The sequence below is a fragment of the Pogona vitticeps genome, chromosome 2, assembly GCF_051106095.1.
Source record: "Pogona vitticeps strain Pit_001003342236 chromosome 2, PviZW2.1, whole genome shotgun sequence".
NCBI lineage: Eukaryota > Metazoa > Chordata > Lepidosauria > Squamata > Agamidae > Pogona > Pogona vitticeps.
In genome coordinates this window covers 160,992,821-161,005,940 of record NC_135784.1, presented here as the reverse complement: position 1 = coordinate 161,005,940, position 13,120 = coordinate 160,992,821, and the positions used below count along the sequence as shown (strand labels likewise).

At 39.9% G+C, this 13,120-nt stretch overlaps 1 protein-coding gene across 4 annotated transcripts in view; it reads right to left on the bottom strand.

Moving 5' to 3' along the window:
• Positions 1-13,120, bottom strand: part of HELZ (helicase with zinc finger) — a 172,012-nt gene that overhangs the window by 76,543 nt on the left and 82,349 nt on the right. For 3 of the 4 annotated variants that reach the window (XM_072991020.2, XM_072991022.2, XM_072991024.2), the window contains exons 13-14: positions 6,481-6,660; positions 5,891-5,995 (exon numbers count right to left, since the gene is read on the bottom strand). In XM_072991020.2, coding sequence (XP_072847121.2) covers positions 5,891-5,995; positions 6,481-6,660 — 285 coding nt within the window. The remainder of the gene's footprint in view (positions 1-5,890; positions 5,996-6,480; positions 6,661-13,120) is intronic. The other variant, XM_072991023.2, reaches the window with a different exon arrangement.

Sequence of the window (13,120 nt, the reverse complement as noted above, 5' to 3'; positions counted from 1 at the left end):
ATAATTTGCTATACCACTGCAAAACAATTAGCCGACTCTCTAGCCAGGTAAGGTCACTGAACAATAACATCCTGACGGCTGAACTGTTTATGCTACAATTTGTAAATACCGAGATGGCATTTACAGGTCTTATGGGCCACACTCTCAATAATTAAAATATTCTATCCAGGATTCTGAATTTCCAAACCTTGTGCACTAAAGATCTTTGCTACTCCAAGCTTTGTAAAAATCTCAGTCGTAACAATGTTGTTATCAGCAAGGTGGCAAATTGCCAGATACTAAATTATAAACTTTTGGAGTTACAGTAGGTGTAACAACAATTAATATTCCCATTAAAAACTTTTTCTTGGAGGTGAAGACCTCTGAATCTCCATGCCCCTGGGAAAGAGATTGTTTACAGATGGGGAAGGTGTGAACATCTAGAAAATTATAAATATAGGAATATAAGACACAGACATAGACATTCAAGAATTCATCACATCATTGTAACTCCATGCCATGTTGGGCACCAAACATCAAAAAACGACAATCAACATGGATTTTCCTCCATAGATTCAAACTGACTTGGCATTTACAATTAGTGCGTCTGTGTATTTTTAATATGCTTAAAAGCTAAAGATTACTGAGACTTAATGTTTTTTATTTTTCAATTATATGTTTAGGGGAAGTATTCTCTGCTGATTCAATATGTCTCTTTTAGGCTATTAGCTTCTTTATTTTTGGATTTTAATACGATCAATTTAATTCCTGCCTCCAACTTATGTTTTATTTTTGGATTATTTATTATTTGCAACTTTTCATAGCTGCAAGAATTTTGGATGGCAATTTATATTTAAAAGCATTTGTGCCTAGCTGTAAGAATTTTTTTAAAAATGTTTATGGAACATAGAAGCAATGTAGATCAATAAAGCCTGTAAAATTAGACAAGCTGGTGTTGCCTGGAATCATTGTAATCATTGAAGCAATGTACCATGATGAATTTTGATATCATTGTCAATTATTGTTTGGTTTCATTGTGGAATTAACCCTTTTTGGGATAAATGCCAGCTGTGATGAACACAAGCTTCTGATTTTTCCCTGGAAGTATATAAAGTTTTGTAAAACTCTTAAGGAGATGTTCAGGCATATGCTTGTGACCAGACATCCCACACCAGCTTCATTATCATAAAATCTTCTAATTTCATATAACATTATCTGCACCCTCTGCTGTACCCTCCCACAAGTTACCTTCAGATCACAAATACTCTTGATATTCAAACTGTGGATCATAAAGTACTTTCAGACAGCACCTTTCTGACTCTATGTCATGGAAGAAGGTTCAGCAAATTTCAGACTTGCATGACCACCCTAAGCACTGGGGTCCACTGACTGTTGCTAAGCTCAACAAGTCAGTGTCTAACATCTGCAGAAGGTGTTCAGAGAACGTGTGGTTTAAAGTGCATTGCTACCACATAATACTACCTACATCTGATATTAGACCAGCATGTATCAACATAGCATAACCCAGACTAGAGCTGCTTCATAAATATAAACCAAGAACTAAACATTCATGTGGAATATGTGCAACACACACAGGCAAAATTTAACAGCAGAACGGAAAAACAGATCATTTCAGTGCATGCTGCTGTGGGAATTTGTGAAAGCTTCATCCATTTGGTAGATGAGGAAACTAAAGCTAAGACTAATCCTGAAAGTGAATCATGACTCTAAAGCAGAAAATTTTGAATATATGCTAAAGCAAATAAATTAATAAAGCAAACAAAATTACAGACTATAGATCAGGTAACAAGTAAGGCACTGGGAGGGATTTATCCGTTCCCTCCACTTTCACTTCTTAAGTACCAGACCAGACAGACCAGTCTACTGACAATCTCAAAATTTATTTCTGTTGAAGGCTCACTCTTTGCCTTCATGTTCCTCAAAATATTTCACTATGATCTATCATATCTCCTGATCCAGGTCTCCCAAGGCTACTGATTGGTCAGTTTGCATCTATCTTACAAGAGTTGCTCAGTGCCCACAGAAACAGCCTGACAGTTTCTTCTGTGTTTCAACATATCTTCAGGACAGGAAGATTTGAAACTGAGATGAGTTGGGAAAAGGGAATGGTTAAACCTTTCCTATGACACACTTTCCTCCAGAGTCCAGAAACACACTCTCCCAGCTGCTTCACTTTGAATAATGTTCTCCAGCCATATTTACCTTACAAATATGGATCTGGAACCCATGAATATAAATGCAGCTACAGTAAGTAAGTAGAATCTCAGGGAAAAGCGAGTAAGGAAAGGATTAAACATTTCTTTGCCCTTTTCATTCTCTGGTGTGACGTGCCACTTCCTTAAGAGAGCTGTGCTGTGGAGAAGGAACTCCTGAGCTAACATCACACTTGACTGCAGTTTAACAGGTAGCTTGATCCTGAAAGTCAGAGAGTACAGCAATACATTTTACTGAACAAACTTCTTCTGACAATAGAATGCAAGCTTTCAGGTCCCAAGAGAAACCTTTAAAATGCTTAGACGATTGCATCCTACCTCATCAAGTGAACAGCTTTCGTTTCACAAAAATGAAGGCGGTTTAATAACAAGTAATCATCTCACCTATTTTGTATTTCTTATTTAAATACAATGGTTCTTTCAAAGCTTATCACTCCAAAAGAGACAAGAAATTGTCATTGCCAGTGTCCCAGAAGACAGCACTCTTACAAATTCCAAGAATAAAACAAATTTCACAATAAAATAGAAGAAGAATAACAATAATTTAAAAAGCAATCTTCCCAAAAGAGTAGTGTTAACCTATGACAGAGTTTTTTTCAGTTTGTGTTTTGAAGGCTACTGGTTTAAGATGCAGCCTTGAAGGACATATCAACATGAATGCTCAAATTAGAAAACGTATTTGAACAAAGATGCGCACAACTTGCACTTGTCAGTGTCTCTTCTTCCCAACTGCAGCCTTCCCACTGATTCTAGATCAGCATGCAGTTAATATTGTTCTCTTTGACTACAGAAAGTCATAGGACTAAGATACTCAACAGACAATAGACTAAGATATCTGATGATTTACCTCAAAAGGGCTGAAAAATATCTAAAGGCAGAATTCAGAAAAGCAGCATGGAATAGTGGTTTGATTGTTAGTCTAGCAGCGGAAAAACTAAAATTTAAATCCTCATTCAGCCAACTGAGTGTGTGACCCTGGGCTGTCAGAAACAATCTCCCAAATGAGGAAAAATTATTCCACTTCACAGAAAACAAAGTGAACTAAGCAATTTGTTGTTTTTTTTAATCCCACGTCTAGTGTTGCTCCGTCTAGCAAGTGATGTAACATTAACACTTGTCTTTGTGTGGCTTCTAGCTATTTTTCACATTTCCTTCAAAAACTTTCAAAAATATTTGCAAATGTTTCCAAGTTCAAAAATGAACAGACTCCACACAAGACAGTGGAAGCATTTTTTTTAAATACAGAAATCATTTAACAGCTAAACATGTGCATGGCTAAATACAGGCAACACAGACAATATAGAAGTTAGAAAGCCACCATAGGGGGAGAAGTGTGTGTGTTTATTACTGTATCACCTTATATATAATCCAGGATAAAATTGTTGAAAAAAATCAGGACTTGGTGACCACTGCACGTCATCCTAGCAGACTGCAACTGAAAAGCTACTTGGTTAGTTCTAATCTACATGTGGACATCTGCCCATTCTTATTTGTTACCTTTTTACGTTGCTAAATAACAATGACAGGAAGCAAAGAATCTACAACCTCTGTGACAACTAAAACCGAAGACCAAGCACTTCTATGCTTCCTTGACTTCCTCATGATCTGTTCCTAGCAGTCAAAGACCTTCTTGGCTTCCCCCAAAAGCAAACATGTTCTAATGTTCATATATGTTGCAAGATCCACCTAATGTTTGGCAATTCATTTCTTCACTATTATGACTGCATCATTGACTATTAGAGATGGAGGTTTTTGTATACAAATACCCCCTGCACAGGCGGACATAACGGGGGTCCAGCACCCTGGGGTCAGACTGTCCACTCACCCATCCGCTGCTGCTGTAGCTCCACGCTCCCTTCCAATCATTCTGGAGCTCGCGATCAACTAGCCACTAGTCAGCCTGGCAGGGAGACTCGTCTTCCCTCCTTCTGCCAGGAGTGGTTAGTCGACTGTGAGCTCCGGAGCGACTGGAAAGGAGAGCGGAGCCGCAGCAGCAGCAGACGGGTGAGCGGATGGTCCAGCTCCAGGGGGCCGGACCCTCGTTATGTCCACCTGTGCGGGGATATTCGTATACAAATACAAACATCCCCATCTCTATTCACTATTACTATTACAACTACTTTAATCCCTGTAGTCACTGGTTTGAGCAGCCTCCCTAGTACTCCTCCCCACAGAGAACACAAGCTACTTCTCACCATGACCGTTGTGAGGTTTCTTTTAAGCACTCCATTTGATAAGTGCCTCCTCTGCTCAGATCAAGCTACATTATGTTAAGATCAGTTGATCTTTGTAGTGCATAGGTGGGCAACATTACCCAGGCACTCAAATGCAGCCCAGCAATATCCCCATTTTTAAGAACTTTGCCATGTTTTGAGAGCCCCAGCACCCTGAAGCCCACACATCCCAATTTTTTATTTTTTAAAAAACAAAAAGTGACTAGAGGGCACAAGGAATTTTTCTCATTTTCAAAAAAGAAAATAGAAAGAAAGAAAAAATTGAGGTGGTGGTTGTAGGAATGATTCTCCAAGGTTCAGAAACAGGCAATCCATGGACCTCTAGACAACTGCCCACTCTGCTCTAACCAACTGTTCATCTAACCCAACTCTTAATTGGTAGTCTTTCAACAGTCACACATCAACGTTTTGCTCATGGGAACCAGTTGGCATTTAGATCCTTCCTCATTCTGCCTTCCTAAAGTGCTACAAGCTAAAGCAGGCAATCAGATTCCAAGGTAATCAATCACAAAGCAGGAGAGGATGGAAAATTGTCAGGAGCAGGTGGGGGTGTGCATAGGGTGCTGGTAGGCTACATTTGGATGCATGGGGCTGCACATTGCCCACCCTTGCACTTGCATTAGTATAACGTGGCTTGATCTGGGCAAAGGACAGACTAATCAGAGATACTACTTAAAAGAAGCCTATGCTTGTTAGCAATAGATCAGTCTTCATTACACACAACAATAGACCAGTGATGCATTTCAAATATAATTCTGTCTCCTTTTATATGTAAAATATTTGCTTGCAAAAATATTGACTTCTGTCCTGATTTTAGCAGAGTGGTGTGAAGTGGTAAAATTTTAACAGCACAATTTGCAACTCAATGAATTCTCAACTTCATCCAAGCATTTATCTATTATTTAACAAAAATATATATTTTAGATATAAATATAAATGAATTTTTTGGGCAGAGGGGATCATTTTTAAATGCACTAGATGGAATTAAATTCTTTTCTGTGATTTTTGCCTCCCTAATACTTAGGATGAGTTCATTTGAATATACAAATCACTTGATAATGAATGAATTTCACATGATTTGCCATGTGCGTGGCTCCTTTGATGAATATTTTCTCCAAACTCACACATTGTTACAATTTAATGAACAACCTGTATGACAAAGTCAATTCACAGGTAATTCTTTTTAACAATCTTAGTAACTTCTTAGAAGACCATAACAAAATTTGTTCAGAGAGAAAAATACATATATCCATATACAGAAGACTTTAAAAAAAGATGTCTTTGATGCATAAAACAAGTCCACATGACTCCATTTTGTCCTTTCTTTCCAAATTATGTAAAAGTACTGTTTTTTTAAACACCAATAAGTTTTTTAAACTTATTTGCCACAGACACCTTTTCTTAAGATAATGTAGAGATAACATAATAAGCCTTAAAAAATACCTGAGAGGTCTTGCCTGGGGATTGCCTGCTTCTACATATGGATGTAAATAATCCTTTATGTAGAGATCAGCAGCACTATTAGAATGGGTGCAAATGAGAATCCTGCTGGAATAAATGGTGCAAATAAAAAAGCAATGAAGAAACAGAAAATCATTCAAAGCAGTAAAAATACAAAAAATCGTGACCATTCTTTCCCACACATTTCTTCCACTGAAATTAGTCTGAGACTTTTATGGTACAATGATGCTTCTAACTAATTTCTGTGGGAAGATTTAAACTTTCAACTAGCTTTTATAGATCACTTTACACTAAAACTAAAACCACTTCAATATATATATGGTTATTATTACAATTCTACACATTGCCCAGCTTTCTAAACAAATTGCAGTGAGTATGTTCAGGGAGTTGCCAATTTAATTTATTCTTCCAAGAGGAGGTTATATCTTTAGACTGTCAAATTCTATCCTGAGTGTCTATACAAAACAATGAAGGATGGTTTTTTTAAAGCTGGATGGAAATTCTGTATCGTTAACTTCCCTCTAAAGTAAAGAGAGACATTTTGCTTCCCATTATATATCATCCCATCTCACCTAGTATCTTGCTGTTGAAGTATGTGCTTGACTGCCTGAGCCAAAGTGAATGTTTTGCCTGTCCCATAGGGACCGATGATAAGAACAGGAGGCAGTTGTATCAACAGTGGAGTTGTGATAGCCAGAACAGCCTCTTTTTGCTTGGCATTGAGCCTAGGATCCAATTGTTCATCCCACTGTCTGTACAACAGAAAGAGGGACATTTAATAACATCAGAAAGTCATTCATTAAAATGAAATTATCTTATTATCATACAAAGACACATCTGAAAATAAAGATATCTTACCCTTTTTAGAAACCATTACAATCCCCACCCCACCAATTTTAGTTGAAATTGCTGCCTGTAAACTAGTTTCATGACAGACGCTGATTTCTGGGTAACTTCTGCGTACCACATCTGTAATCACAACTCATAAGGAATATATGTTTAAGTCCCAGCTGCCATTAAAACAAGATTACATCTGTTTACTACTCATTCCATTTGCCATATTTAAATAGATTAATCATTATCTTTGATGAGCTAGAAGTTCAAACCAGATTTAGATCTGAATTACATATCTTAGGAACATTATAGCCAGCTGGATACACTCTTAAATAACACTATTTACCATTTTTTAAATGCACACTTAGAATGCTGGTGCTACAAATTTATTAAAGTGATGGGTATTAGAACAAAAAACATACTCTAGAGGCATTCCGTAAAAGGCAAATGATTTAAGATGCCCAGTAACAGATTTGAAAGCAGGCATAGATTGTAAAAACCAGCTATCACCAAAACACATACGCTCATATTTTTATAATGTAATAGTATTACTTTCCTGGAATATTTTCATTAAGTGATATATGTAGCAGTAACAAGAAGCTAGAGTTGCATGTATGTATTTCAAATATGAATACCATCAATATCTTAAATTAATGAAAACACTTGCATGCACTTTAAAGATGACATGGACATAAAACCAAAATAAGGAGTGGAAATCAACATAATTTAAAGTTAATCAAGATATATAGAAATCTGAGACAGAAGTAGTATCATAGAGGAGAATTAGTTAAAAGCATCACAACTAACTTAACTTCTATTGATATCAATGGATCTGCTCTGGGTAGGAAAAAAACCAGGTTTAGCCTAAAGATATTGGGACACGTTGAACTACATCATCACTACTGAAACAATTCCCCTGGCTAGAGTGAGATTTATACCAGACATTCAACGTAAGTTGCAAAATTCTTCCAGAACAAACTGGAATATTCACACTGTACAGGAGCCACTTGAAAAGGTTAGTTATAATGGTATGACTAATTAGTGGGCAATACAGAAAGAGCTGTCCTATGAACACATTCAAGTGCTCCCTGGACAACAACAGAGCTCTGTAGACTGATTCTTTCACTCTAGAGGCACCACTGGATTGGTTTTGACAAGAACAATGCAGAAGAAACAAATAGGTGGGAATTAAATTTATTTACAGACCTTCTCCCAATATGGTGAGAGTGATGCTTGTCCAGAAGCAGGCTTCTCTAATACAGGGGTCCCCAACCCCTGGGCTGTGGACCACGACAGGTCCGTGGAAGGACTGGGCCACCGGGACAGATGAGTGGCAAGCAGAGCTCTACCTCCTGTCAGTGCACTCCTATTAAGTTGTAATACTGCTGCTGATCTGACAGGAGGCGGAGCTTCGCTCTCCGCTCCCTTCCTCCTGCTGCTAGATCAGCAGTGCCTGTGGCATTAGAATCTCATAGGATCCCGCGCTCCTGATAGGTTCTAAGCCGCTGCTGATCTGACAGGAGGCGGATCTTCAATTGCAGCTCACCTCCAGCTGCTGCAAGATCAGCTGTGTCAAAGAAATGCTACATGTACTGTTTATAGATGGTGAATCTCTGCACTGAAAACTAACAGCAGTACAGTGGTGCCTCGCTTAACGGGCGCCCCGTTTAACGACAAATCCACATAGCGAAGAATTTTTTGTGATCGTTTTTGCGATCGCATTGCGATGTTTTAAATGGTAAAACATCGCTTTGCGACGACCGGTAAACTGTTTCGCTTACCGATTTTCGCATAGTGATGTTTTTAGAACAGCTGATCGGCGGTTCCAAAATGGCCGCCGGGTAAATAAATGGCTGCCCGCTGTGTTTTTGCGCCCATTCCTCGCTTACCGGGCAGCAAAAATGGCGGCTGTATGGAGGATTTTCGCTGAACGGTGAGTTTTTTGCCCATAGGAGCGCATTAAACATGTTTTAATGCATTCCTATGGGCTTTTTTGTTTCGTATAGCAACGATTCCACATAGCGACGATTTTTCCGGAATGGATTATCGTTGCTATGCGGGGCACCACTGTACTTCTTCAACAGTGGATCATGAACTTTGCACAAGCTGCCGGTGTTTCACTTTCCTTTTCCTTTCTTAACAGTGTCTGTTGTGGATTTCTTGGATTATAGACTTTACCCTTCAACAATGCTGGGATTAGGGGTGCCAGATCCCCATGTAGTTCTAAATCTGTGTATAACTTTTATGTCTCCCAAAAACATAACTACAAAGAATAAACAGTTGATTTAACTAACACATACACAGAAAGAGAGAACACAGGTAAGTTTACTATATTAACTGTACAGCATGGCCCAGAACTCTCCCTAGCCACAACATGGAGCTGTCATGCCGATGGGGGTGGGGGTTGCTAGCTGGCCCACCGCCAAAAGACTAGGGGGCCGCTGCACTGCCAACAACATGGGTCTCGGTAATTCCGAGACCCACCTTCCTCAGCCATTTCCTGGACCATGGTATTTATTGAATACAGTGGGGTCTTGACTTGCGAACTTAATCTGTATTGGAAGGCGGTTCGCAAGTCAAAAAGTTCGCAGGTCAATTCTGCATTTCCCATTGGAATGCATTGAAAACCATTTGATCCGTATCTGCTCTTTTCCCTCCATAGAAACTAATGGGAAGCGGCGCGGGACCCTGAGGAAGGGAAAGGAAGGGAAGGGGTGCCGTCAGTCAGGGCATTCATACCTGTCCCTCGAGGGGCCCGAGGGAGGCGTTGCGAGCCCCTCCGCTAGGCCCAGAAGGGGCCGCACAGGCAGAGCTGGTTGCGGGGCCGGACTTCAGAGGAGCCGGGCCACGGCGTGGGGCTCAAAAGTCCGCCGGAGCCCCTCCCACGACGGGGATCAGCTCGGGCCGAGCCGCCAGCAGCGTCGCCACCGCCACGCCGAGGCTGCCCTCAAGAGCCAGCAGGGTCCTCCCGGGGACCCGGAAGAGGCGTGGCGGTCCAGGCAGGAGGGCTGCCTCCCCGGCCGGCGGGATCAGGGCGTGGAGCGGCAGTGCGGGCAGGCCCCGCAGGAAGCTCTCAAGCGGGGAGGGAAGGAAAACGTGAAGACGAACTGGGTGTGCTCCCAACAGAGAGAAACTCGGCAACCAGCGGCTTAGAGGGCAAGCCGGCCACGGAGATGGAGCGGCGGAGGCAGCCGATCCCCGCCACAATGGTGCTGGACAAGGAGGACAGCAGATAGCGGAGGCGCGCGAAAGAGCGGGCAGGCGGAGGGAGAGGGAGGCTGGGGAAGGAGCAAGGGGGGGCTGCTGCGATCGGACTCTCCCGTGGCACTCTTGCCCTGCCCAACCCCGACCCCCTCCCGGCTTTGCTTTTGTTTGCTTCTGGGCTCGGCCGCTTGCTTCTTACTCCATGTGACTGGATGGGCAAGAACTGGCGAGCCACTGAGGCACACGGAGGCGGCAGCGGGAAGAGCAGGAGCCTGCCGGCGGCCGGGGGCGGCGGCGGTGGCTGGGGGCTCTGCAGGATTGGCATCGTGATCACCACTCCTGGGAGGGCAAGGGCTGGCTCCTTCGGGCACCCTTTCGCCAGGCAGGATCGCCGCCCTTCCTTGTGTGGGCCGAGCGCGACCTCCCGCCTCGCTCCCGGCTCCTCCCCAGCGGCCCGAGGTTCGCACGTCAATTCTCCGTTTGCAAGTCAAAATGGATTTTTGCGGACGGAAAAGTACGTAACTCAAAAAGTACGCACCTCGGGCCGTTCGCAAGTCAAGCCCCCACTGTATTTATTTATTTGAATATTTATCAATTTATTGGGAGAAAAATCTGTATATAACCAAAACCATATTGCTCAAACCCATGCAATTCAAGAGAGAAGCATATTCTATCTCTCCCAACCAATAAGGATTAGTGCTGTCAACGCTTGTAAGACAAAGCGTTGTGTCCCTCAAAGTGTGCCCAATCACACCCAATTTTTTTCATTTTAAAATGAAAAAAAAATTGCTTAGAAAGTTGTTTTAAAGGAATAATAGATCAATTATATTCAGAGAATCCTGTTGCAGTGCTAATAAATGATGGGATAATAGAACAAATATCTCTAGGCTGACGTACTATGCAAAAATACCCCCTTCCCCAGTATTGTTTCCTTTAGTTACCTATTTGTGAATGTTATTAGAGAAGATAAAGAGATTCTAGGTATTTGTATTAAAGACAGAATTAAAATTAGTTTATTTGTTGACATTACCTTATTAACAACAGGAAACACTATACATTTACAGAGACAATAAAACTATATCTAAAACAATTTGGAGACATAACAAGGTTACAATTTAATTGGCATAAATCGGAAATGATGTTTTACTATAAGAGGAAAGAAGGAAAATTAGAAATGGATGTTAATGCTGTATTTGATAGATTATTAAGTATTTAGATATAAATATTCCAACTAATTTGGAAAAACTGAAGAAGGATGCTTTTAAAATTTTGAAACAAGTTATTAAAAAAATAATCTTGATGATTTAAGAAAAATTGGATTGTCATGGTTTGGCAGAATCGCAGCATGCAAAATGAAGATACTGCCCAAGAGAAATTTTCCGTTTATGATGCTATCTATAAAGACTTGCGAAGAAGAGTTAAAGAATTGGCAAAATATGATTAATAATTTTTATAATGCAAATAAGTCAAAGATTAATAACATGAGATGGCATAAATCTCAAAAAGTTGAAGGGCTAGGATTTCCTAATTTAAGGCTATACATTAAGATGTATGCCAAATATTATATCTCAGTCCAACAAACTAATTTGGTTGAATACAGAAACACAACAATTGCATTTGAACTTTGTAAATATTATTTTATGCAAGATAATAAAAATATATAAAAAATATAGAACATCCCTTCTTTTAAAATATGCTCTTAATTTGGAATAGACCAAGAAAAATATTTATCCCACCAGTTTCCCCATTATATCCGGTGATATAGTTGGAGAAATTCCCAGGAAACCTAAAAGGACCGATGAAGAATTTATTAATTAAGAGACAAGTTATTAAAATAAAAGATTGGTTAGAAAAAATAAAGAATAAAGAGCAAATAAAAGAAGTGACAGGTATGTATAAAATATCTTGATATAATATTATTCATCTAGAGCAGTGGACAAAAAATTGGATACAAAAATGGTAAATGAGGGAATTCATGAAGGAATTATATTACAAAGCAAAGATGAAAATAGTTTAGGGAAAAGTATGGTAAGTAAAATTGACAATATGTTATTGGAAGCAAAGGAGGACTCACTTTGTCATGGGAATTCAATCTGGGAGAAGAAATAAATACTAGTACAGTGGTGCCTCACATTACGATGTTAATTCATTCCAGCGAAATCGCTGTAGAACGAAAACATCGTAATGCAAAAATAAAAAGCCCATTGAAACGCATTGAAACCCCTTCAATGCATTTCAATGGGCTGGAAACTCACCACCCAGTGAAGATCCTCCATAGGACGGCCATTTGCGGTGGCTGTCTTGCGAGGAATCCATCCCAGAAAACAGCGGGGAGCCATTTTATTTACCTGGCGGCCATTTTGAAACCGCCAATCAGCTGTAGACAAATCGTCGTTTTGCGAAGAATTGGTTCCCAAAGCAGGGAACCGATCATCGCAAAGCGAAACAAGCCCATTTAGATCATTGTTTTGCGATCGCAAAAACGTCACCATAATGCGGTTTCGTCATAATGCGGGGCAATCGTAATGCGAGGCACCACTGTACTTGGAAAAATATATGGAACATTAGAATATTGAAATTATATCAGTAAAGATAAAAGAAAATTTTCATAAGTTAGTTTGGAGATGGTACTTAACAACGTAGGTACTCATTTTCTTATGTGGTGAGAATGTGAGAATATATTAAAATTTTGACAATTATTTTTTAAGGAAATAAATGAAATAAACAAGCTAAACTTAGCAGTATCAAATATTGATAAAAGCACTGACACAGTGCTTTTATCAATATTTGAAAAGGAGGAAAGTAACTGGACAACTAAAGAATTAATTTTCAAATTATTAATAGCAATGAGATTGATTATTTGCCAGGAACTGGAAAATAGCTTATAATTTCCAGTTTAGTGACTGGTATAGGGAAGATGGGGAAATAGCTATCAATAATAAGTTTTCTTGAAGGCTTTCACAGCCGGGATCCGATGACTGTTGTAGGGTTTTTGGGTTGTTTGGCCGTGTTCTTGAGGTTTTTCTTCTTAACGTTTCACCAGTCTCTCAGGCCGGCATCTTTAGAGAACAGGAGTTAGGAAGAAAAGCCTCCAGAACATGGCCAAACAGACTTAAAAACCTACAACAATAAGTTTATATGTAATATAGAAGTTAAAGGGGGTAACAAGCAGAG